This window comes from Ictalurus furcatus, chromosome 18 (genome assembly GCF_023375685.1).
Source record: "Ictalurus furcatus strain D&B chromosome 18, Billie_1.0, whole genome shotgun sequence".
Taxonomy (NCBI): domain Eukaryota; kingdom Metazoa; phylum Chordata; class Actinopteri; order Siluriformes; family Ictaluridae; genus Ictalurus; species Ictalurus furcatus.
In genome coordinates this window covers 5,009,897-5,037,665 of record NC_071272.1, presented here as the reverse complement: position 1 = coordinate 5,037,665, position 27,769 = coordinate 5,009,897, and the positions used below count along the sequence as shown (strand labels likewise).

Here is a 27,769-nt window from a genome sequence, read left to right as displayed (position 1 = left end):
GACACAGTGCTGTTTTAACTTGAGAGAAACCGTGCGGTCCAGCTGCAGTGTGACTGATACACAATCATGGCTCAGGAGTTTGTCAAAGCCCAAATTAAAGGAGACAAAGTGGTTGTGTTTCTGAAACCGTCGTGCCCTTACTGTGTGCTCGCCAAAGATGTGCTGTCCAAATACAGCTTCAAATCCGGACATGTGGAGTTCATCGACATCAGCGGTCGAGACAACATGGACGCCATTCAGGATTATTTACAGCAGATTACAGGCGCTAGAACTGTGAGTGGTTTCTGAGCTGTTCTTTACTAGGGCTTTTGTCCAGTGTACTGAGGCATTTTAAACATCTCTGCTCTCAGAAACTTTAGCAGTAAAAACCATTTATGAACATTTTTAAACGTGTTTTTAAACTTTTTCTTAGGAAACTCGATGACTCATTTACGCCCGTGAATAGGCCACGCCCCTTGAAAGAAAAACAAACTCATTGCAGAGCTCAAAGAAGTAAAGTGCAGCAGAGTGGATTACCTTCACATTTAAATCTTAAATCCTCTGTTAACCCCTACTCCTTTTATTTTTTGTTTCATTTATTTATTTATTTTATTTTTTATTAAAGAGACCGCGACCTCAGAGGTGTTGCTTTTCAGTGTGGCATGTTTTCTGCAGGTCATGTACGTTTACAGGCGACCAAATAATCCGTTAGTAATCGGATTAATAGTCGGACAGATTGAAAAACCTTCACGTAAACACCTCGGTCGATCCAATCTAGCTCTATCCGAATTAGTGATGGGAAGTTCGGATCATTTTACTGACTTGGATCTTTGAATCTCTTTCAGCTAAAATGAACCAATCTTTTTTGTTCCGAGTCATTTGGTTCATTTCAGCAGAATATAATTAAAATGTTACATGTTAAATTCCCAAACACATCTAGTACTTACGCAAATGTTGATCCCATTTGGAATAATAAATAAACTATAGGCTAATGTAGCCAAGGCGGATTTATGAGAAACAGAAATGATCGATTAATAGCTTAGCTGGTCTTCAGGCGATATCCGTTGGTTCACCTAACCTCCTGATCCGAATCGTTCTTTCTTTTGTCACGATGTTTTAAATAAACGATAAGTAAACGGTTTTAGAAATAGAAAACAGTAAGTTCATATAAAATAAAATAAAAAAAACTCCAACAAATCAAGTTGGAAGAAAATAATAATTAGTACTGAATTAGTACTTACTTAAAATTGTATTTATCTTTAAACTGCAAATTTGCTGAGAAAGAAAATCGTTCGATATGGTTTTTGGCTCTGTGTTGTGGTTCTGTCCGTTGCTTTACAACAGAATAAAATAAAAGTGTGTATATCGGCAGTGTCACAAGCAAAACTGTTTAAGATACGACTCGATGTGGTTCGAGGCCAGTGTATAATGAATTTGCACAGTGCTAAGCTGCAGGCTACATGCTTCACTTATTTGTTAACTAAATCAGCAGTGGTGGAAAACTAGAAGCAAACATCAACACACGAGGAAAAAAAAATGTTTTGGCTGGTCGAGTATGTGTGGGGTAAGAGAGATATAGTGCAAGTGTCATTTTCGGCTAAACGTGAGCCAGCTGTTGCAGGTGTCTGGAACTAATTGTCTTGTACGGTGTTGTTATTATGGTGCGCAGGTGCCGCGCGTGTTTATAGGTGAGGCGTGTATCGGAGGAGGCAGCGACGTGGAAGGGCTTGACAGAAGTGGAAAACTGGAAGGCATGCTGCAGAAAATCGGAGCGCTGCAGTGACTAGATGATGGCGTAAGCCCCACACACATCTCTCTCTCTCTCTCTCTATCTGTCTTTCTCTATCTATCTGTTTCTCTCTATCTATCTGTCTCTATCTCTATCTCTATCTATCCATCTCTCTATCTATCTGTTTCTCTCTATTTATCTTTCTCTATCTATCTGTCCCTCTGTCTCTCTATCTATCTCTCTATCTGTCTCTCTCTCTATCTATCTGTCTCTCTCTCTATCTATCAGTTTCTCTCTCTATCTATCTATCTGTTTCTTTCTCTATCTATCTGTTTCTCTATCTCGCTCTCTCTATCTATCTGTTTCTCTCTCTATCTATCAGTTTCTCTCTCTATCTCTCTCTCTATCTATCTATCTATCTATCTATCTATCTGTTTCTCTCTCTATCTATCAGTTTCTCTCTCTATCTCTCTCTCTCTCTCTATCTATCTGTTTCTCTCTCTATCTCTCTCTCTATCTATCTATCTATCTATCTATCTGTTTCGCTCTCTCTCTCTCTCTCTCTCTCTCTCAAAACACGCAGAATAAATAGTGTGCTTCATCTCACTCTCACTCACTCACATTTTTCTCTCACAGCGCTCAGTTCTCCATAAGATAAAAAGCTACATTGCTGCCCAGGGCAGCACCCGCTGTTGTAGCTGCTTTGTCTTGGTGAGACACAGACTAGAGCTCCACATCAGGATGCGCTCCACATCAGAATGCTTCTAAAATGCCTTTATTTAGGTGGAGATGAAGATCGACAGAACTGCACTAGACTAAAGACAGCCAGAAACAGGCTCTAGATCCAACACACCGACTGCACGTATAACAAACCACATGCTGGATACATAATACATACATACAGTACATATCCCCCCCCAAATAAAAATCTCGGATGTACATGTTATAAAAATAGTTCGCATCGGCGTAAAATTATAATCTCATGGCAAAAAAATAAACATTTGAAGTTTCGCAAGAGTAATCACAGATCAAAGAAATTCTCGCCATGACCATGAGGATGTGAGAAACATCTCTGGAGAGGATATGTTTGACCCTACCCTGTTTAATACTTTGGGAATATATTCCAGCTATTCCAGTGAGTTTGAATCATGCCATCGGGGGGGGGGAATATTCAGTTTGAATATTTCTTGGAATTGGGTCGTATTTGAAACCGATTTTCGAACTGACGTGAGTTTTAAGGGTTTGTAAAGGAACGATGCAAAGCGTGAAGCTAAATTTCATGCTTGAGGATGACTAGGAACCAGTGCCAGGGTCCAGGGTTCCTTCCCTGTATGGGTTCCCTCCCACTGTTCAAAAAAAACCTGCCTGTAGGGGGACTGATTACTCGAAATTGTGAATGTGTGTAAATGCCTGCGTGATGAACTGCTGTCCCATCCAGGATGTATTCCCAACTTAGATTCCCAGGGTTCCTGCAACCCATGACTGGATAAAGAGGTTACTGAAGATGAATAAATGAATTTGGACAGGTTTTCTATGAAGAGTATCAATAGTGATGTGTCAAGAGATTTAGCTGAATAATCCTACAAGATATCACAAGCGGTTAATGAGTAACTGAAAGTACCACCCAACTCGTTTACTTACATAATCTGATAACGAGAGAGCTCAATCTATGTCGATTATCAGTTTTATTTCTTAAAGAAAAGGTTGCATGATGCACGGATCTCTGGTAATGTGTTGTAACCTCTCAGTAAATCCACCACAGGGGTTGTACATGTCATAACATTCAGATATGTCCTCCTGTGTGTTTTCTTTCTTAACACAAGCTCGTCTCTACCTGGAAAAAATTAATAATATCCGTGTATTGAAAAACTTGATAATCAGGTGTTTTTTTTTTTTTTTTTTCCAGATTTTTTTTTTTTTAAACATCTACTTTGGCTTTAATCTTGTTTATTAATCTGTGCGGTATAGATGACGGAATCTGGCAGCTATGATAACCTGGTAACGATCACATTTTGTAGACCGCCACCTCAAGTTTTGTATATAGCTGTAACTGATTTCAGCACTTCATGGTTTGGACCCTACAGTATCAATAATGGTACATTCTCACACACCCACACACACACACACACACGATTTTATTGCTGCCATATTATTATTATTATGTATTATGAAGTCGCCAGTAGGTGTTCCTGCTAATGGTTGCCATAGTAACATTTATCAGTAACTAGCATTCCATTTTGGACAAATTTTGCTACTAAAATGAACCATTCTGGTGGGAGAGCGATTTGTATATAAAATTCAGTGTGTATATATGCGTCATATCATCATAAGAGATGACGGAGAAGCAGTGTGCGCTGTTCTATCAGTGAGATCTATCTGCGGCGAAAGCGCAAGCGCCGGACTGTCAGGTTCCACGAAGCAGTTCGGACTCGCAGGCAGCATGGCGGATCTATCGTCTTCACTTGCTCGGTAGTCGCCGCACCGAGTCGCTCCAAATTTGCATAAAGTTTTCTCAACTTGACACGCCCACATCTAGTCGCCAACGGTCAGCGTCGCGCTCGTCGCCAGCTCTCGTTGAAAATGAACGTTCGCCGGTCGCTTTGTCACTACGAGTCGCTGTACGTGTGAAGTACGTGAAATGCACTAGGTTCAAGACGAAGATTTTGTTCTCGACAGATTTCCCCGCACGTTACTGGGACGTTAGGACGAAAGCGAAGCAAAGAAAGTGAACGACTCACAGAACTTTCGAGAAGATTATATGATTTTATGTTCTATCACAGATCCGGAAATTACGAGTATATTCCATCGTTTGTAAATTTCAAACACTGCAATTGTATTACCTCAAGCTTGAAATGTATTTTCAGCGCTCCTTTACAAACCTCAGTATTCATAGTCTATTCCAAATGGGATTTTGTTTTGTTCAAACAGAAATTTCTAACGGCATGATTTTGGGCTCCACATTCTGCCTCGAAGAGTTTGATCCTCCTTCGCGTCCGCTCACTCGGAGTCGCTTCTACAGTTAATGTAGTACATGGTCTCTTTTTGGAGGAACAGTTTCTCTGTGTGTACACAAAGCCAGATCCGTGTCATAGGGCACCAAGAGAAACACAGTATGCCTGTGGCCACAGTGTCCGCTCGGGGTCTCTGGAGATCACATGACCGCGCGCTAATGTCACAGGATCAGTGGTCAAAGTTCTCAAAGCAACAAATCCAGCCGTCTGGCAGAATTGCGCCTCCTGCATATTTTTCATGTTTGTGACTCATCTCTCCTCGTTCTCATGTCCTTCTGTCCTCGTCTTCAGCGCGTCGCTTGCGGGAGGTCACATGATGCTGCAGCGGGACTTGCGCAGCTGCCGTCTGCGTTGCTGGTACTCGCTGAGCTCCTGCAGGTAGCCTCTGGAGGGCCAGCGCAGCCGCTCCACCTGCTCCCGCTCCTCCTCTGTCCAACAGCAGCACTGTGACCATGAAGAAAACACAGCGACAACCCCTCACCCCCGCCATATACCCACACAGTGCCTGTTTACCATTATGCCTTATGCTCTATCTATAATATTAACCACTTAACCATGTCGAGATAAAATCGCATTAACGTATAGCACTTGAATGTCAAAATCCATCCTTTGAATCAATAGGTTTTTTCTTCATGAGCTGTATGTTAAATGTTTTTGGCTGAAATATATTGAATTGTCTGTTAAAGTACCCATTAAATCATTCAAAAGGAATCTGTAAAGAATGAAAGTGTGTAGTGCTTCTTTGCACCTGGGTGAAATATGACTGGCTGCACAGTACTGCTGTTTGCAATATCAAAACATAACATTTCTGTATTAAAACCCAAACCCATGACTATCGTTACCAGAAAGTCGTGTCCGCTGTAAGGTTAATATGAACGCGCTCGTTCAAATACGTTGTTTCTTCTATAGTAACGGCTCGTACAGGGAATCGGACGGTGGACGCCCCATATAATCTTGACGTGTCTTCAAGAAAACGTTTATACGTGATGTGAAGGTTTCTGTAAGGAGACATTTATTGGGTGTCTCTCATTACTTGGAGCTGTGAGGAGTGCCAACCTCGTGAAGAATTACCCATTTAAAAAAAATCCAATCTTGAATTCAGGGGGTACTTTAAGAGTTGCTTAAATGATTCTGCCTTGAATGATTATGCACAACACGGCAGAATGCCCTGCAGGATTTGACCTGGATTAGCATTTCCTGTTTCCAAGAACTGTTGTGTCAAAACTAGCATATGGTGATGTATAAGGGTTTATGTACTTTAACATCTGTTCAGGGCATTTGGTCAGATTTATTTATTTATTTATTATTTATTTTACCCAAGCACACCTTATTTGTAGTAATTATATGAACCGCTATTACAGATGGTCTCAGACAGCTCACCTGATAGCTCCAGGAAGTCAGGTTTGTGGCTGAAGATTAGGTAGTTATTGGCAATGAAGTGGAGGAGCCAGACATACAGCTGGTCAGCATTGTGACACTGTGTGAAGAGGGAAGAAACGGTTGAAAACATGCTCTCACTGCTATTCCTACAGTGATGCAACATGAGGAAAGATTGACTATAACATGAACAAATACATAGAAGACAGAATTCTGTTGAGTCATCCCGATGGAAAATCTTATCAGAAAGTCTGTGATAGTACCAACATGTGACTGGCAAGTGTTATTGCATCATGATGTATAATAGCCAATGAGGTTTGAGTATGCAAATCCAGGTCATGCCAGCCCTTCCGAGAGGAAGCAGGCGGCAATGTGTAATGTTTCTAATTTGTTCATTCACAGTATCGGGGTTTCCTAATGAGCACAACGGTTTAAGTGGGTTTTTGTTACTCCAACAGGTAAGCGTCTATATAATCATAAATATACAGAGCCCTCCACTAATATTGGCACCCTTGGTAAATATGAGCAAAGAAGGCTGTGAAAAATGGTCTATTGTTTAATCTTTTAATATTTTGTTCCAAAAAAAATTCACAAAAATACTCTGCTCTCATGGATATCGAACAATTGTAAACACAACACAGGTTTATCACAAAAAAAACTGTTAATTATATGTGTGCCACAATTATTGGCACCCCTATGAATTCATATGAGAAAAATATATTTGAAGTATATTCCCATTGATATTTAAAATGGACTAGGAACAGGAAATTGTACAACCATGACAGGGGTATAAATATGAGGTAATGCATACTGTAGTGCCCAAAAGTTTGCATACCCTTTTTGTTCTTTTCTTTGTACAGGGAAATGTGTTGAAATGATTATACGTAGTAATCAGACACATGCTACAAACGCAGTGGCCACAGTGCCACTAGTGCAATTCTTGCAGCAGGTTATTAATTAAGGAGTTCAGGAGAAAAACTAGGGTCGAACCCACCTTTGCTCTCCTCAGTAACCGGATCACACTGATGCTGGTGGAGGCCAGCTCCCGGCTCGGCATGCTCTGCAAATATGCGCACACACACACCTCGCAGAGGTGCTGCAGACGCTTCACTTGGTACATCTCTGCACAGACAAGTACCGCCATAGCCTGCAACACACTGGCTAAACATGCGCACACAAACACACACACACACACACACACACACACATACACACGCATCTGTCAATCATCTCCAGCTTCTCTTTTCTGATATCAATCATCCTGGCAGCTGTCGGACCCCTGTATTCCATTGTACTGATGCTTATATTCATCTACTGGCAATCAAATCTGAATCAGTCTTCTATGAAAGAATATTTGCTGCCTGCTATGTTCAGTACAAGCTGTACAACATCCATCAACATCCATCAACGCCCTGCTATGATGAACAAGTGGTACAAGAAAGACAAGTTAAGCATCCAGAGATGTGTTTGTAAGATAGAAAAGGAAAAAAAAAAGATCTTTTATAGATGCTTCCAAACTGAGAACTTGAGGATGCAATGATCCGAGACATGAGGATCGAAATAAAAGCAATGGGTGCAGATTCACCTGGACAGCAGGTGTCTGTGTAGAGATACTCCAGGAAGGCGAGGAAGGTGTCGGAGGAGACCCCGTGTATGGGTACTACTCGACTCCGGGCTTCTGCGTACTTGCCGCTGAACATGGCTGCCATGACATCACAGCGAGCCACAAGCACGGCTCTGTGTGCGGGCAGGACACTCCCTGAAAAGCACGTAAGACACACTGTCACACACACCAACATGAACGGAATGCTACGCATGTATACTATAATGTATGTAGCACTATGTACTATAACACAGTGCTGTCGTCATGAATTCCCTCTCAGTGCACGTTGTGCAGTCATGTCTTATGTTTTGGGTTCTACACGTGCCTTTGCTTCTGTTTTTCTCCCGTCTCTGTCCTGGTCCTGTTGCCCGACTGTGTTCACCTGTTCTGTGTTTAATTCTCCATTAGTTAGTCATAGTATCTTTCCTAGAGTCTTATTTTCCAAAGCCAACTTCATCTACAAATGTAAGCAGCTTGTTATTGTTCTCAAATGATTACTTGCGTTAGAAAGTATTTGTATAACAACGTCAATATAACAAGTATAACAATGTCACTTTATTTGACGTTCGGTATACGCTTCGTTTGAGTCTAACGACTTTTAAGTGTTTAATGATTCTTTTTTTTAATCCACTAGCTAAGGGGTTCCCAAACTTTTCCAGGGCAAGGCCCCCCAAATGGCATTAACATTTGACCGAGGCCCCCCTTTTGCAAGATGTCTTTAAAACACGTTAAAAATACAGACTTCTGAATATATCCACACTTTTTTTTATTAATAATTACGTTGATGTTTTGTCTGTTTAGCAATTAGAACGTTAGGTATAGCAAATGTGATTTTAATATGTATTGTTACAAATAACATGTTATAGTAATGCATATATTTTTTTAAAATCATGTATTTATTTATTTTTCACACCAAATTGTTGAGGCCCCCCAGGCGCCCCCTGGTGGCCCCCAAGGGGGTCGCGGCCCCCACTTTGAAAACCACTGCACTAGCTTGCCTATGATTCTTCTTGACATATTATGACAGAAATGTGTATGATTAAGCTAACAAATTTATATGGCATATAAAACGTATATAAATATATAAATATAAATATATAAATATTTTTACGTTTTTCATTTTTGGCGACGTTTTACAACGCGAGCACGGAAATTGAGTTGTCCCGATGTGTAGTGAGCCGGGGTCCTTACCAGTGCCCCAGCTCGTGTACACGATATACTGACTCACTACCTACTGAACTGCTCTAGGGAGCTGATTGGGACGTACCCCAAATCCTGTTTTCTTTCTTCTTCCTGGTTTTGACCTTTGCTTATTTGGACTCTGATTATGGATTATTGTAGTTTGTTGCCGTCTGCGTGTGTGTTGAATCTCGTATGTGGTTTGCTGTCATATAAGCGGAATAAGCACATCTGTCATGTTTTATTCTTTACTTAATTTACCAAGCATATTTATTTTTATAATTTATTTATTTATTTCTAAAATGCTACTTCAGACATCTCTATAAGTGTATATTAGTTAAGTTTTTGACTCGGTGTCGCATCATTTAGTGCTGTATTGTAATGAGTTTAAGCTTTTCCTCTGGTTCTTATCTTAATCCTTCTGCTTGGCCTGAAAAATGTCTGTAAGTACATCCGTACTTGCGTGTTTAATTTATAAGTATTTTTTTTGTTTGTCCAACACTGAGATAATTCTAATTTCCGCCAGTGCGGCAGTGCGTTTTTTTAAATTTTGTGTTACCATATCCTTCACATAACTGTCGGGAGTAGTATGCCTGCTGCAAAACACTAACAAATGGGCTGGAGGAACAGAACATAGAAAATTATATTATCTCACAATTCTGCTTTATACTAAACACAATTTATGTATACCGTTTACTATTATCAGCAAGGGCAAAAAAAAATGTCTTATAGTCCAAGAAATACAGTATGTTCAGCATGGGTATGTGTATATGAAAAATAAACTGAGGGACTTGCCTTGCACCATAAAAATGACATCAGAATAGAGAGGGGAGTTGAAGATGTTTCCCAGTGTTTGAGGACCAGGCTGAGAGCGTGGAGCAGCCGTGTCCCTCAGGGCCTACACGAAGAAAATGGCAGCCAGTAAGTCATCTTATAGTTTCACCTTTATAGCAGATAGTGTGGTATGAACTCCTACTACTTCTAATGCAAATGGGAGAAGTTTATGTGTGTGTGTATGTGTGTGTGTGGGAGGGGTGTTCGCTTTTCCGATTTTAGGCTAGTGTTCATAGTGAATTTGAACAATAGTAGCAAAAAGGTCAGCATTTGTTTTACATCAAGAAGCATAAAGCAGTGGAGCAAACAGAACTTTCTGGGAGGTTTGGGTTAGTTTTTTTTTTTGGGGGGGGGGGGGGTTTGGTGCTCTAAGGGAATGTTATTACTCACTAACAGGGATGGTTGGTATAAGTGATCTAACAGCAGTAAACAAATGTGGATTAGTTTGGATGTTTGTGGAACAGCACCACCGATGGTCGTAAGAAAAATACACCGAATGGTATGAACAAGTGACGCTGGGGCTGATTTAATTCTATCCCAGACTAGATTCATGCAGCCTATCGGTCAATACGTTTACACGGACAGCAATAATCCGATATTAACCCGATTAAGATGATACTCTGATTAAGAAATTAGCATATAAACAGCGATCATTGATGACCTTAATCCGACTAAAGTCATACTCGAAGTAAACACAAATCGAATTAAGACGTGTGCAGTATTCCTGTTTTAGTCGCATTATCGACGTGCATTATAGATATGTACACACCTTAATCACATTATTAACATCGTGTGAGAGTTTTCACCGCATTGTGCGACAGGACACGTACACACACGACAGCGCTCAACCGTTTGACGGCTAACAAGAGAGCACGGCTGCGTCCCAAACCGCGTACTTACCTGCTATATAGTAGGTGAAATACATGTATCTCAGCTACTATACAGTAGGTAAGTACGCAGTTTGGGACGCAGCCCACGGCTTCAATCAGTCCTCTATTAGCACGTACAGCATGACAAATAATTAACTGCACTTGAAGCGTTCGTCAAATTTAAAATAAAAACACACAAAACTGTATACGGTACCATAACGAAGACGAACTGTACGTCGATATGTAAAATTCTGGAGGGAACGTCGGACGGCGTGGCGCGGTGACGTAATGACGTTCATTTCTACGATCGCAAAATCCTGGAGGGACTGCTATCGTTCAGTCCAAGTACAAAATACACAAAAGGACAGATGGCAGGACCATGCGTTTATGTTCAATGCTTGAACGAAACTTTTTACCACGACTGGTACTCGGGAGTAAACACAGACTTTTAAAAAATGTTTAGAAATCACGAATGCAGTTACCGGTCTGCCTTTAATAATGCTTGATAGTGCTCACATCATTCTTACAATTCCACAGTGGTACAAAGCCTTGCTCAGCCCTAATAGTTTTGTTGTCGAAATATTGATAGGTATAAGATTTTCTGCTATAGAAAACAGCCCTTTCACTGCTACTTAAAATTGCTGTGTTGTACTCTCCAGTCCAAAAATCTAGCTAGTGTATTTTTTATAAGAAAATAATGCCAAAATGTGGGACTAAAGATTTTTATCATAATACGCTGTAATGCACTATACAGCGGAAAAATTACAGCATTACTGCCCAGAGCGCCTCGCAAACCTACTTCTAGTAAATCCACTCCTGTTACCTTTTCTCTCCCAACAAACGAGCGTATTCGATCCAACAGCTGGGCCACTGCTAAAGGGTTCTTGAGCTTCTCAGCCAAAGCCTCCTCCAGAAACTCCCACTCCCAGGCCCCTGTGTGAAACCACACACACACTATTAACATACTACATAGCATCATGATTTGACTGTCAAATTATCTCTCAAAAGATTCTGAACCTTGTATCCTGGCTCTTTATGAAATACCTGCTTACTGCAGAGCTGTTGCGCTCCTCATATGTACGACAGCTTTAATAATACATTGTGTTAAAAGCGCTCGATCATAATCTTTACGCCGCTTGTGCTGGCCGCAGCAGATTTCGCCTTTTACCCCCTATCATTGACAATGCTCGTTAGAACAACAAATGCTGGCATGCTCACAGCACCGTTATTGAGCAACCTGTCAGAAATGCTTCTCTCGTCCCATATCGCCCTTATAGTCATTATAGGCTCGTCGTGTTTGTTTGCAACATGGAAGGCTTTTCCTGTCCAACTGCAGTGTTTCGGGGCGTTTTCCACTGCCCTTGAAGCGAAGAATACAAAGAGCCTGTGCACAATGACAGTATATATCCGCGCAGGCTGAAACGCATTGGTATGACTCTCAGCTTCTTACGGATACACATGTCGTTACACTAATGAATGTGTCTATCAATTCTGCCGGTCATAAAGCGGCTCTGATTGAGCTGCGGTCAACTGAATCCATGATCGTTAACGATTTACACCGGCGATATTGGATATTTCTTCTCCTTTGATCTTTTCTAGCCGACGCATAGATATATATACGGCTAATGTGAGCATGAAATCACACTTATGCATTCAGCACCACACGTCTATAGACGCAACACATCCCACATGAAGACACGTCTCTCTCTCTCTCTCTCGTTCGCTCGCTCTTCTCTTCCTTTCTCTCCATATATTAATTTCACCCCTTTCCTCCATCCTCCTTTTCTTTCTACCTCCCTCTCCCCTTTGCAGTATGTTTATGTTTGGACCATGCTAACCAGCCTTACAGCCCCGGGTTACAGGAGTACTTTCACATGTACGCAGCGAGCTGTGAATCTCACGTGCACACACATATACATTCACACACACACACACACATACACACACACACACAGACACACATAAACATCCATATAAAATTCTCCCAGTAATGAAACAGTGCCTCGAAAAAAAAAAAAAAAAAAAAAGACTCCTTCTACTGAAACACAAAAGAAAAATCCGGGCATGGAACGGAGGAGATAAGGGAGGTTTGCCAGAGGTATTTTTACTTTTAGAACAGTGATTTAGTGGCAAACGACTCCCCGCTACGAACATCTCAGGATGCGTCTTTCTAATGCACTTTAATACAGTGCCAATTTCCTTTCCCATTTATCCACTACTGAATACGTTCAGCATGGTTATGAAATAATTAACTTTTTGTACAGGATGCATTAATTAAGGTTACGGTTCAACTGAAAACAATAGAAAATCTGCTTCCACACTTTTGAACAGCACTGATCGGAGCAGTGCAGGATTTTGGTCCAGTATAGGGTACATCTTCTACGTTATTATATGATCAGGCAATGTTACTAGTTTTAAGAATGAATTCTGTTTAAGTATTTAATGTAATTCAGTTGTTGTTTTTTTCAAGGCCTTATCTAATCTGTCTTGTCACCTGTTGTAGATTAGACATTCGAATTTGCATCGTTCGATAGGGAGTTATTGATTGCACTAGACATAAGAGAGAGCCTCTTTAAGAATATACAGAAAGATAAGAGCAAGTTGTGTCTAGAGAAATAGGACACTTTGCAACTCAATTTGCAAAATCAAGTTTGTAACTTCAAAGCTTATGACTCGCAAATTGACTTAATATTCAAAGCTTATGACTCCTAACTTGACTCTGAATTCAAAGCAAGGCAACTCAACTGGATTTCAAACCTTATAACTTGGTAATTTGCCTCGGCCTAGGACTCGACTCGGACTTCAAAGCTAATGGCTCATAATTCAGCTCAGACTTCAAAGCTTATGACTCATAATTCAGCTCAGACTTCAAAGCTTATGACTCATAATTCGACTCAGACTTCAAAAGCTTTTGATGCGCAGCTAAACTCGGACTTCGAAACTTGTGACTTACAACTCGAATAGGATTTCATATGGACGAGCTTATGACTCATATCGGGACTCTGATTTCCAAGCGTCATACTTACAACTTAGATTTAAAAGCTTATAACTCTCAACTCGAGTCACACTTCAAAGTTTCTGACTCATAACTCGACTCAGACTTCAAAGCTTATGACTCATGACTGGGGATGTTGTTTCCTTTAGATACAAAGACATTGATAAAAAGAACAACAACACAGCTGCATCAAAACAGGGTGTCTAAATAACTGGTACACAACCAGTAAAGTATTTATTTGCTAAAAGACACATGAGAAAGGTTTAACAATTTAACACAAGTTAGTGCTCTGAATCAGGCTAGTTAATACGGCAAGCTGTGGTTATGCCTCAGTTCTGAAAATAAGGTAGCATAATAAAATACGGTACCATGTTTGTCTTGTCAGCTTCTCTAACATTTTTTTCACCAACAGTAGTAGTATCTAGCTGTATTTTATCTGACTCATCCAAGACTCCAAGACAAAATTCATTGGGACACAAATGTTGATTTGAGAGTTTGGGACTTGACCATAGCTCATAGGAGATGACTTGTGATTTGACTCGACTCTAGGTTGCTCTCACTCCTTTTAAGTTGTCCTTCATATTTCGAGTTATGTTTAGAGTTTCTTGGAACAGGGCTGTATTTACAGTATATTAAATACCTTTTTTTTGCCACTTTGAATTTGCTGTCGCTGATGTCTTAACTGTAGTTTCATAATTTTAGAAGCCAGGCAGCTGCTAGAAAAATGGACAGAAGGAAAGTGTGCTTCTTTATGGCGCTTTTTCAAGGTCTCCTGTCATTTAAAACCTCCTCTTATGAAAGTGATGAAGAAGCGGAAAAACGAGCCTCTGCTTTGCAGCTGCTATGAGACATATCTGCACATAATGTCCTCATAACGGTGGAGACCCATCCATGTAATTTCACATATTTGCACTACTTGCATGTGCTCACCTCTGTAGAGAAACATCAGCGTCTCCCACATGCATGCACACAGCAGCGGGTCCTTCACCACTAGCCGGGACAGTTGCCCAGGAAGGTGCCCGTCTGTCCGGGTCAGGTCATCCAAACCACCATCCCAAGTGGACAACAGAGAGTGTGGGCTGTCTCTCTCCCGGCAGGCACATCTGGACATGGGCCTCTCCCACGCCTGCCTTCCCACCAGCAGCTGCTTAAAATATGGGCTAACAGCACTTAATACAGCTGCATGTGCCCATCCCAGCTCCTTCCCAGAATCCCCGGCATAAAAGACCACATCAGCAAACTGCACGCCACGCTCCAGCAACCACTGCAGGTCTTGAGAGAAGCTGGACTCCTCCACTCGCACTGGAGGAAGGCGTGCTGCGAGACAGCAGAGAGGTGAAGGGATGGTGGGGTGATGCATATAAATTAGCAAGGGGGGGTGGGGGAGTAGAAAGCGGAGAAAAGAGAGATTTCCGTGAGGGATGAGATAACGCGAGTGGAAGCAGAGAGAAAGGGTGATCGAGTGTACGAGAGCGTGGAGGATTAGAAACGTGTAAAAAATGAACGAGGGCATGAGGGAATGATAAAATATGACAGCATAAAGAAGTCAGTATTTGTACAGAAGGACTAGTCAAGATAACATCAGGCATATAATACGCATACTTTTGATAAATCCTCGCATCAATTTTTTATCACCATCTGATTTTGGCAAGACGTTCCAGGATTCTGTAGCCTCCATTTTTAATGTCCTAGACGCCATAAAAAGAGTTAAGTGGTGCTGGACCAACATCAACAAACTACCCGAAAGCATTTGGCTCCGTTCCCTGAGGTTTTTCAGTCTATAAACTAATATTATGACACTCATACTTTAATAATGTTCTCATATTACTTTGTATATACGTACACATACTATCGGGATCAGAGCACTGGAAACACTGGACCAGTATCACATCAGATCTAATCCACTGACGTATTTTAGGCCATGAACAAGTTACGGGTTCTAACCCAAACCCAACACAAAACGTACACTCGAACCACTCGCAGGTTACGGCAGTGACTGCTCATGACGAACCTATTAAATGCACAAATGAATGTTTTATTATTATTAAATATATCGTACACTGACTGAAGTCCTGTACTCATCAACAAAATGCAAAACCTTAACAATAGAGCCTGATTAATTCGACAGCTTGAGTCCTTGCACTGCTTGCAGTATGCCACTTTGTAAATCAAAGTAGCCAAATTAGCCATTTTCACACAATAAATCTTCAGTTATAGTGCACGCTAGGCTTCAGTATTAATTACATTACTGGTTGCGTTCTCGCTTAGTTACTAAATATAACGTCGGCATTGAACATCAGTCAGATATAAACACGTGTAACGCTTTCCGCTCGAAGAACAAAGGAACATGTGAGCAACACGTTTACCTTATTTAACTCTACATTTCCAGCGAGCCATTATACACTTTGTGTTTAAACACGCTAACTAGACAACGCTATAATTATCTATACGGCTACTTAACGTACAAGTCATTGCAAGATCAGCAAACCCACCCCCTTGGAATCTGAGCTCTTACTGACTTCAGGAGTTATAAAAATGACCCAAACGAATATATCCCTAATGAACACAGGACACAGTATTAGTGCTAAATACACAGACATTAGCATTAAAGCTAGCTACCGTCACACCTCTGAAGTAACCGTTCAGGGATATTGAACAGATATTGGTACTGTGTTAAACAGGGTGGGGGGGTAATAAAGTCATCTCTACAGAGTCACTGGCTTAAATCTCCCAGGAATGAATGATTATATACAAAAGAATAAAACAGAGTAGAATAGAATTTTGTATGTAGACATCAGTAACTGGCACAGTGATACTGGTACAATGACAATACAGCTATTCTATTCTATTCTTATTGCATTAAAAATTGCATTCTGTTATTCTATTATCTTCTGTTCTGTTCTATTATTCCATTCTATTTTACTATGTTCTATTCTGGTTGAATTCTATTCTATTTTATTCTACATGCAAATCAAATTTCATTGTACTTGTATAGAGCCAATACAGCTATTCTATTATATTCTGTTATTTCGTTCTGTTCTATTCTTTTGTTATTCCATCCCATTCTATTCTATTCGATTCCGATTCGATTTCATTCCGTTCTGTTTATTTATCTATTCTATTATTCCATTCTAGTATTTATTCTCTCTTCTACTAGGTTATTGCGTTCTATTATTTATACTTGTACGGTGACAATACAGCTATTCTGTTTTATTCTGTTTTACTCAACTATTCTCTTCTATCCTACTGTTCTATTCTTTTTATCCCGTTATATTTTATTATGTTCTAGTCTATGCTATTCTATTCTATTCATTCTATTGTTCCACTCCATTCGATTGTTGTGTCATTCCACTGTATTCCATTCTACTCTATTCTATATTGTTTATTGGATTACTGTTCTCTAATAGTGCCATATGAACATACACAAATTGTCAGCAGTGTAAGATGTAAGTGTATATACGGTATTTCCATATTCATATTCATACCTGGTTGGTCCAAGTGTGGAGGGCGGGGCTCATTAAACCGGTGACCCCGCCTCTTGTCAGGTCTCTCTTTCGCCTTCTGCTTCAGACACTGAATCATGAAGTATTCGAGCTAAATGAGCACACACAGACAGTGTTTGTTTTAGCGCTGTCAGAAGACATTTCAGTGTTTGATATCTCTTCAGATTTACAGAGTATTTACACATCCTAAAGTGAAAAAGCATGTCTACATTTCTGCTATCCCGTGTTCTATTTCAGTTTTCCCGTATCCTTTGATGTAGAAAAAGGGTTTGAATAAATACATGCCATTTACAGCAACCAGTTTGTGCACCAATTTCCTAATTATATATATAAAAAAAATGATTAAATATGTGTCCTCAATGGAAGAAGTCAGACAGGCACTTCTTGGTGTGAGATTTTTTCTGTGACTGAATCTCAAATGTACTGTACGACAGCATTATGTTGCAACCTATGTAGTGAGCATATATAGAAAAAAAAGTAAGCCATTTGGGATTTGGCCTAAATGTGTTAGAGGGACTCGAATTAAAATATTATATACGTCGGAGTGAAACGTCTTGCATGGAACCGTTGAACATGGTGGGTATTTTATAGGAAAAAAAAAAGAAATGTAAGATCGAGTTAAAAAACCACTGTTGTGTGTAAATCACAAAACATCTGAAAGCATTCCAGTTAATAATATATAGTGTTATATAGATTTTGTCATAAAAATGTTAACAAATTGACACTTTAATATATTTATTATCAATTCACCGCACAATTTATCGATCAGTGCAACGTATGTGTCGGTATAAAATTAGAATCGATTTGAGAATCGATTAAGAATACATGCATTATACTGCGTGGCATATGAAGATACTCACCACACTGCCAAAGTAGCGACCAACGAAGAAGTTATTGAGCGAGGGTAACTCTAGGTAGGTGGCTCCCAGGTCTCGGGACAGCTGGAGCCCCTCGCCGTGAGGAACACAAGTGCTCCAGTCGGACGCGCACAGGGGGCACGTGCACGGCGGCCCTTCATCTGGACGCAGTGACACCCAGCGATAGTACAGTTGAGGGAAAAAATACGAGACGCATATAAGCAGAATCTCCCCGGCATACAGCACTGATCTTATTGAATTAATCTTATGCGCAAAGCCAAGGCTCTAAGAATATCTCACCCAGACAATGATGAAGGCTAACACTTGTGAAAACACATGACATCTCGGGACTTGCAAACATGCAAACATATGGGACAGGAGAATCAGTTGCGTCATAACGCTGCCAGGAATATAAATCAGCTGATACAAGCAAGAGTGTGTGTGTGTGTGTCTGTATGAAGAAAGGGAGCAGGAGAGGAGAAAAAGAAGAGATGGAAAGGCAGATAGCAGGGTGGAGGGGCGATACGAAATGGGAGGGTAAGGGAGGACCCATGGGAAGAACATAAACAACAACAACAACAGCAAGGAGAGAAACTGAGAAGAGAGACAAAGGCAGGAGGAGGAAATAATTGCCAGCTCACTTCCACTTGAGTGAGGGATAGATCTTGAAAGATCTTGAACTCAGTCTGACAGTCCTGAGATGAAGCTCTGCACTGAGGATTTTCCAGTTCCAGATTATACCAAATATAACTCAGAGATCCTTCAACAGGAATATTTATAATACATAAGAGGTTACAAAACATCGAGGGCCGTTATTTGAAAGGCAAATCAGTATAGATACAAAAGAAGACTTCCTACTAAAAGCGATGCAATAAGGCATCAGAAGGCTGGATGCAGCATAAGTGAAGGATGTTACAGGACAATGTTTGGGTTAGGGTTAGGATTAGTATTTATGTACTGAAGTTTGGCCTCAAATGGCATTTATATACCAAAATATTAACCTAAATGCATTTATAGACCAAAATATTAAGCTAAAATACCCTAAAATATCAATTTCAAACTGTCAGACACTGGCTCTGGGCTTAATGCTGCTCCTCGCTCAGGCCAATATTACACAAGACAAATGGGCTTAAGTTCAAGCTCAGAATCGCGCATGGCTACGACACGGCTTTTTTTGTCTTGGCAAACTCCTCACTACACGCACATAACTCAGCTCTGAATAATGAATATGGCACTTGCTCTAAAATATATACAATTTTTTTCCTTTGACATATTGTAGTGACAGAACCCAAACACTTTTATTTAATTAATAGAATGAAACTTTTATAGTCTATGAAAATGTAGACGAAACAGCATCCAAATTCATAACTTTACCCCTGAGACTAAGAGAGGGGGTTAAGAATAGAAACACATACAAAGGAATTATACTCTTAATATATGCATAATAAAATAAAATAAAATAAAAATACTGAAAAGATCAGTTCCAACTCCAAGGACCTTTACTCAACTTTTACTCCAAAAATAATTCCTCCGTTGAAGCTTTTGGTTTACCCCCACCCCCAAATACTGCACTAGAAAAGACTTCACCACTCAAACAATGGCAATGTGATTAGTTAGAGATGGCAGCAAAGACCCAGTCCAAATCCATCCATTTTCCATGCCTTGTTTCCTACACAGGGAGAGCCTGGAGCCTATCCCAGGGAACTCGGGGCACAAGGCTGGGGACACCCTGGACACAGGGTGCAATCACACACACCTTCACGCACTATGGACAATTTGCAAATGCCGATCAGCCTACAACACTGTAGAGTGGAGTTTTTAATGGTCTGGTTGTGATGGGTTTATATCCAATTGTTCCTGGCTGAAAACATTCTGGCATTGTCTTTTTGGCGGCTGATAAGTCTGATAAGTCTGATAAGTGGTGCAGTCTAATCTGCAAGCTTTTTCTGTCTACAAAGCAAAAAAAATGTTTGGGCAGAGCTAAAATTGGCACACATTATGGCAACTATCATACCAAGTCACTAAGGTTAGTTTTTATCCGACATATTGAAATTGAAACGCTGCCTGATTTACACCACACAGAAGGTACTGTATGAGCGGATGCTCTGCTTCAATACAAAGTCCTTCTCACCGATCACCTTTATCCTATAATGAAACATTTCTATCCCGATGGGCGTGGTCTCTTTCTGGATGACTCCGCCCTCACTCACATGTCATGAGGGCTCGCTGAATGGTTTGATGAGGATGATCCACCAGATCTCAACCCCACTGAACACCTATGCAAGATCTTGGACTGATGTGTCAAGACGGTGTTCTCCAACACCAAAACACCGTCCAAACAGACTCGCTTTAGAAATATTGTTTTATCCGTCCCGTACAGTTCCAAGGAACTGTAGAATATTTTCCATGCTGCCTTGAAGCAGTACTGGAGGCTCTTGAAGCCTAACACCTTACTAACACACTTTATGTTGCGTTTTTCCTTTAATTTGTCGCTCGTCTGTATGTGCAGTATTTACATTAAGATTTAGAAGGTTGGGTTTTTTTCATGTGTGCCAAAATCGTGGAAACAGAAGCCTTTATATCTATAGTACATACTTATACATACTTACAAGTTGGTTATCACAGAGGCTCCCAAACTTTTCCAGGGCAAGGCCCCCCAGCCGACGTTAAAATTTGACCGAGGCCCCCCTTTTGCAAGATGTCTTTAAAACACATTAAAAATACAGACGTCTGAATCTATCCCCCTTTTTTTTTTATTAATAATGACATCTTACATCTTTACATTACATTACATTACATTAGGAATTGATTGTGTGTGTGTGTGTGTGTGTGCGCGCGTGTGTGTGTGTGTGCATGTGGTTGTCTGAGAGTGAGAAAGAGAAAACATACATTTATTTATTTTTCACACCAAATGGTTGAGGCCCCCCCGGGCGCCCCCTGGGGGCCCCCTGGGGGCCCCCAAGGGGGCGGCGGCCCCCACTTTGAAAACCACTGGGTTATCAAGTTTAACCCCTAAACCCCTGGTTTGTTATTGATTTTAAAGCCTATTACTCAGTAACAGCTATGAATTATTCAGTGGCTACAGTTAATCTAATAGGAAAGCTATGCAGTGAGGAATGTAACTGTAGGTCCCAATTCACACCCACACCCACATATATAATATAATAGGCTTTAAGATCAATAACAAACCAGGGGTTTAGGGGTTAAACTTGATAGTATGTATAAGTAACCAACTTGTAAGTACATATAAGTATGTACTATATATATATATATATATATATATATATATATATAATATTCTGTATATAATAAATTCTGAAACTAATAACAATAATGATAATAATATATATTATATATATATATATATACATATATATATATATATGTGTGTGTGTAAAATTATAGCTAAATCAAACATATACAACAATAAATCATATATACAACAATAGAGAGAGCAACTAATCCATATGGCAAGATGACACACCATAAAACATGAGGACAAATTATAGACAGAACAAGATGTGTCACCTCATCAAGCCATTTAACATCGCACTGCCAAAAAATATAATAATCATAGTTGAAACGTTAGTAGGAGAGAATATGTGGAGAGAGTGTAGCTAGGGCCCGTTTGTCAGAGCAGTTTATCACGTTAAATAGTTAAACAGATTTCACAAAAAATTGTGTTAGGAATGATTTACATTCCCATCAAATTATAGCACCGGACCTCATCTGTGTTTGGCATTCACATAGACCAGACGTGCCAGAGCTCCACTTCCACGCAATTTAACCATGGTTATGCGTATGTGCATGACTCCACTGTGGTGTGACTGCTCTCGGCCTGTGACGTCTCTACAGTGATAAGAATCGCTGCAGATTTCCCATCATCCTCAGTATTCAGCAACAGTCCAAGTTTAGCGGGTGAAAGACAGTGACCTTCCTCAAGTCTAGCACTAACCTGGCATCTCATTAAATCTAGACTATTAGCCTTTCGGCGTAAACAGCTCTGCAGCGGAGGATTAGTATCAAACCTTGATAGATTATTTATTTAAAGGTCAGATAGAGAACACAAGGAGCTGCTGCTGCTCGGTTAATTCAAGTTCAATCTTCAAGCTGATGGCTCTGGGTGCGTTCGGTTTAAATGTTTACCTCTGAGAACGTGCAAATACGTTATCTGCAAACTGCTGGTTAAAATGAAAGCGGATCTAAAGATTGTATTTTGGACTGCAGTGTGGAATGGTTCAGCTATTACAGTGGGTTAAAGTTTGAGGATTCAGTGTTTAACTTCACTCAAACTTTGCATTGAAAAACGCAGACGAGGGACGTATGACTCACTTGTTTGTTATTGTTTACCACCTTCTCACCAATTAAGAACACACAAATAGGGCTGCAACAACTAATCGACAAAATCGATACAATTTGATAGTACAAATTATTAAAATGTTCAAAATTCAATCATTTCATTATCAATGAATTGGTGTATTATTTGACGCCCACTGTGGCATGCACACTATTTGACTCTATTAGCTTATACGTAACAATGCACTACATAAACATCAACGTTATTCAATTTTCTCAACATACACCGTATATATTTATAACATGTACATATAATATATGTTGTTCATCAAGTCGTCAAGTCAGAAATACTGAAATATTTTGAAAAAATGTATGGAACCAGCAAAAGTGTACAGAAGACCTTGCGTTAGTTTGGGTGATTTCCTTTAGTTAGTTTTTGTTCGCCCGGGTTAGTTTGGGTTAGTTTGGGTTACTGGTTATTTAATTACACCTGGTTCTGTAGTAGTTGATTGAAAATTGTTTTTTTACCAACACAAAACCGAGCTAATGCTGTATCTTTATCCACTTAATTGCATTCACTGTACATTCTAAGGCCCTTCATTTCATTTTTTAAAAATCGACTCCTTTGGTCTGTTCTTGAAGACTCATGAAGGACACTTTTAAGCTGCAGAGCAGAACTATATTAACGCCAAATAATAGCATAAGCACAACCTCAGCACCAACTGGCTCAGATACGTATTGCATGCTTTTTATCCTTAATCCTTAACAGATTAGTGCATGACAAAGATGAAAAATTCATGAGCAGACACGCAAGACACCACTCTTGCAAAACAATCATTTACAGAGCAATGATATGTTAAGGTGCAGAGCCTTGAGATATACGAACACAGTGCAACACTTTGGGCAAAGAGACAGAACCATCGTGATCATTTAAACCTCATAGAGTCAGCAGAATAGCAGAAGCCAAACATCTCTCACCATTAAGCCGTGCCCCGACTGCTACCAGGATGACAGGCATGCCCCAGTGACGCAGGAGGGGGCGGAGTCGAGGGGCGTAGCCATTTCTGACCTGCTGGAAGGTCAGCTTGTCATTTACCGAATACTTAATGACCACGATATCAGCTTGCTCCAAAACACTCCGCACGCTGGCCCAGTCACTGTCCAACAAGTCCTAAGGGGAGAATCAAGATGGGGAACAAAGAGCGTAAAGAAGATGCATTTTTGCAGCAGGGAGTTCATCATCAAAACATCTTCCCAAAATAATATGTTCAGATTCAGAGAACTAGCATATGCACAAATCTTGAAGACTCTAACAAGCTGCAGTAATCTGAAGGACCGAAGGAGTCACCTCCTAAATCCCTCAAACCCATTAATTCTGCTTTTTTTATTCCTCCATCCTCAATATCTTAATCAGTTGATCTCTCATTTACATATCCACAGTACAGCCGCTACAGCACATATTACTGTTCATAAACCTATTCACAATTTCATAATGTACATATTCAAAAGCAAAATATACATATTTTAATGTTTTTGCATTTTCCTACTGTACTTTTAATCACCAACTAGTATCACAGCATTTCTACTCAGAAAAGTGCTCCGTGTATATATATATTACTAAAAAAAGAGTAAAAGTATATGTTCTAAAAGTGATATGTGTAGGTAGCAATTTGCACACCATACAGTACATGCCCACTCACTCATCCATCCACCACACAACACTCACTCACTCATTCATCCACCACACAATACTCACTCACTCATCCATCCACCACACAACACTCACTCACTCATTCATCCACCACACAACACTCACTCACTCATTCATCCACCACACAACACTCACTCACTCATTCATCCACCACACAACACTCACTCACTCATTCATCCACCATACAATACTCACTCACTCATCCATCCACCACACAACACTCACTCACTCATTCATCCACCACACAATACTCACTCACTCATCCATCCACCACACAACACTCACTCACTCATCCATCCACCACACAACACTCACTCACTCATTCATCCACCACACAACACTCACTCACTCATTCATCCACCACACAACACTCACTCACTCATTCATCCACCATACAATACTCACTCACTCATCCATCCACCACACAACACTCACTCACTCATTCATCCACCACACAACACTCACTCACTCATTCATCCACCACACAACACTCACTCACTCATTCATCCACCACACAACACTCACTCACTCATTCATCCACCCCACAATACTCACTCACTCATCCATCCACCACACAACACTCACTCACTCATTCATCCACCACACAACACTCACTCACTCATTCATCCACCACACAACACTCACTCACTCATTCATCCACCACACAACACTCACTCACTCATTCATCCAACACACAACACTCACTCACTCATTCATCCACCACACAATACTCACTCACTCACTCATTCATCCACCACACAACACTCACTCACTCATTCATCCACCACACAATACTCACTCACTCACTCATTCATCCACCACACAACACTCACTCACTCATTCATCCACCACACAACACTCACTCACTCATTCATCCACCACACAATACTCACTCACTCACTCATTCATCCACCACACAACACTCACTCACTCATTCATCCACCACACAATACTCACTCACTCACTCATTCATCCACCACACAACACTCACTCACTCATTCATCCACCACACAATACTCACTCACTCATTCATCCACCACACAATACTCACTCACTCATCCATCCACCACACAACACTCACTCACTCGTTCATCCACCACACAACACTCACTCACTCATTCATCCACCACACAACACTCACTCACTCATTCATCCACCACACAACACTCACTCACTCACTCATTCATCCACCACACAACACTCACTCACTCATTCATCCACCACACAATACTCACTCACTCACTCATTCATCCACCACACAACACTCACTCACTCATTCATCCACCACACAATACTCACTCACTCACTCATTCATCCACCACACAACACTCACTCACTCATTCATCCACCACACAATACTCACTCACTCACTCATTCATCCACCACACAACACTCACTCACTCATTCATCCACCACACAACACTCACTCACTCATTCATCCACCACACAATACTCACTCACTCATTCATCCACCACACAATACTCACTCACTCACTCATTCATCCACCACACAACACTCACTCACTCATTCATCCACCACACAATACTCACTCACTCATTCATCCACCACACAATACTCACTCACTCATCCATCCACCACACAACACTCACTCACTCGTTCATCCACCACACAACACTCACTCACTCATTCATCCACCACACAACACTCACTCACTCATTCATCCACCACACAACACTCACTCACTCACTCATTCATCCACCACACAACACTCACTCACTCATTCATCCACCACACAATACTCACTCACTCACTCATTCATCCACCACACAACACTCACTCACTCATTCATCCACCACACAATACTCACTCACTCACTCATTCATCCACCACACAACACTCACTCACTCATTCATCCACCACACAATACTCACTCACTCACTCATTCATCCACCACACAACACTCACTCACTCATTCATCCACCACACAATACTCACTCACTCATCCATCCACCACACAACACTCACTCACTCGTTCATCCACCACACAACACTCACTCACTCTTTCATCCACCACACAACACTCACTCACTCATTCATCCACCACACAACACTCACTCACTCATTCATCCACCACACAACACTCACTCACTCATTCATCCACCACACAATACTCACTCACTCACTCATTCATCCACCACATCATACTCACTCAATCATTCATCCACCATACAATAGTCACTCACTCACTCATCCACCACACAATACTCACTCACTCACTCATCCACCACACAATTCTCACTCACTCACTCATCCAACACAGAATACTCACTCACTCATTCATCCACCACAGAGTACTTACTCACTCATCCACCACACAATAATCACTCATTCATCCACCACACAATACTCACTCACTCACTCATCCACCACACAATAATCACTCATTCATCCACCACACAATACTCACTCACTCACTCATCCACCATACCATAATTAGTCACTTGCTCATCCACCACACCATACTCACTCACTTAATCATTCATCCACCACACCATTCCTGCTCACTTACCTACTCGTCTCACTCACCCACTCGCTTATTTACCACACCATACTCGCTCACTCACTCAATCATCCACCACCACACTTTCCCACTCACTCACTCATCCACCATACCAGACTTCCTTGCTCACTCACTCACTAATTCAAAACACTCGCTCACTCACACATCCACCAGACATTTACTCATTCACTCTTTCACTCATTTGTCCACATGCCACACTTGCTCACTCTCCCTGCCTGACTCACCCAGCTAGGGCAGTCGCGCACCATTACTCGGACATCTCCGAACACTCTGGACTGGTATTCCATAAAAGCTGGGTTCAGCGGGTGTCTGGAAGGAGTGGTTGACGTGGGGTCCAGCTCTCTGGCTCCATGGCCCAGGTAGCTCCACAGCAGCCCCCCTTGCACCTGCGCTGGAGCGGCAGGCTCCTCTCCGGAGCCCACTCCCCCAGGACACTCGCTGCCCAGCGCCACTATGTGGACAGACCTGCATAGAGGATGCCAACAGTGACTGTCGGAGTCCCGCGCTGGATAACTTGTGATCATATTGAAACAAGCAGTCATGTGGTTTACACAGAATACCAAATCGCAGTGTCTTAATTATTAACTATTTCTGTCACAATGCAACTGCATCACATTGTGTCATTGAAGGAATGACAAGACAGTGTCAATGGGTCATTATATTTTATTAGAGTTATGCATTATTATTATTATTATTATCATTATCTTATTTATTATTATTATACAAGTCAGCACAGTTTTATTCTCATGCTTTGTCCAACTTACATGGTCCCCTCGGCTGAGAGCATGAAGCTTGGTGAGCACGTCCTCAAGCGCCACGTTTTCCCATCAGACGGTTTTTCCGCAATCAAGCTCGACAACACAAATCCACCGAAATCCACATTACACACGAAACCGATCGAGTCCCTTTTCAGTGTGCATTCTTCTTTAAAATAAATAAATAAATAAATAAATAAATAAATAAATGAATGAATACAAACAAACACACAAGCCGCTTAAAAGAGAAAGTGTGCTGTGCGCAATGCTCCAGTGAGCAGACCAAAAAGGAAAAGCTCCCCCTACCCACCACCCCCGAAAGCCCGCGTCCAGACCCCCGCAGTGTGCGGCGCTACAACGCGGGGAAGCACAAGTTCAACACAAAACAACGTGGAAAAATCCAGCGCCTCGCCATCAGCGCTCACACAGCCACAAGCCCCTGCGAGATATTCAACCCTGAATCACCTCGGAGCCTGGTGAATTGTCCGAGAGGACTGAGAGGAGGAAATGAACCGACAGCAGCAGCTC

At 41.0% G+C, this 27,769-nt stretch overlaps 2 protein-coding genes across 2 annotated transcripts; one reads left to right on the top strand and one right to left on the bottom strand.

Annotated features, from left to right (window-relative positions):
• Positions 1 to 5,446, top strand: glrx (glutaredoxin (thioltransferase)). The gene is made up of 3 exons (XM_053648953.1): positions 1 to 273; positions 1,649 to 1,774; positions 5,011 to 5,446. The coding sequence occupies exons 1-2, from the start codon at positions 67 to 69 to the stop codon at positions 1,760 to 1,762; spliced, it is 321 nt and encodes a 106-aa protein (XP_053504928.1). The 5' UTR covers positions 1 to 66; the 3' UTR covers positions 1,763 to 1,774; positions 5,011 to 5,446.
• Positions 2,468 to 27,665, bottom strand: rhobtb3 (Rho related BTB domain containing 3). The gene is made up of 12 exons (XM_053648954.1): positions 27,251 to 27,665; positions 26,711 to 26,951; positions 23,211 to 23,403; positions 17,940 to 18,097; positions 17,062 to 17,170; positions 14,507 to 14,893; positions 11,405 to 11,514; positions 9,670 to 9,776; positions 7,682 to 7,851; positions 7,091 to 7,257; positions 6,100 to 6,196; positions 2,468 to 5,147 (listed from the first exon to the last, which is right to left on the bottom strand). Exons 1-12 carry the CDS (start codon positions 27,271 to 27,273, stop codon positions 5,029 to 5,031), a joined length of 1,881 nt encoding a protein of 626 aa, XP_053504929.1. The 5' UTR covers positions 27,274 to 27,665; the 3' UTR covers positions 2,468 to 5,028.
• Positions 27,666 to 27,769: the final 104 nt, after the last annotated feature.

Excerpts from the sequence above, each read along its gene's own strand:
- rhobtb3 (XM_053648954.1), bottom strand. The coding sequence starts at position 27,273 with ATGCTCTCAGCCGAGGGGACCAT. Across the intron at positions 14,894-17,061 it reads TCCACACTTGGACCAACCAG|CACGCCTTCCTCCAGTGCGA; the intron begins GTATGAATATGA and ends GCTGTCTCGCAG. Across the intron at positions 7,258-7,681 it reads CACAGACACCTGCTGTCCAG|CCAGTGTGTTGCAGGCTATG; the intron begins GTGAATCTGCAC and ends GCGCATGTTTAG.
- glrx (XM_053648953.1), top strand. The coding sequence starts at position 67 with ATGGCTCAGGAGTTTGTCAAAGCCCAAATTAAAGGAGACAAAGTGGTT. Across the intron at positions 274-1,648 it reads AGATTACAGGCGCTAGAACT|GTGCCGCGCGTGTTTATAGG; the intron begins GTGAGTGGTTTC and ends TATGGTGCGCAG.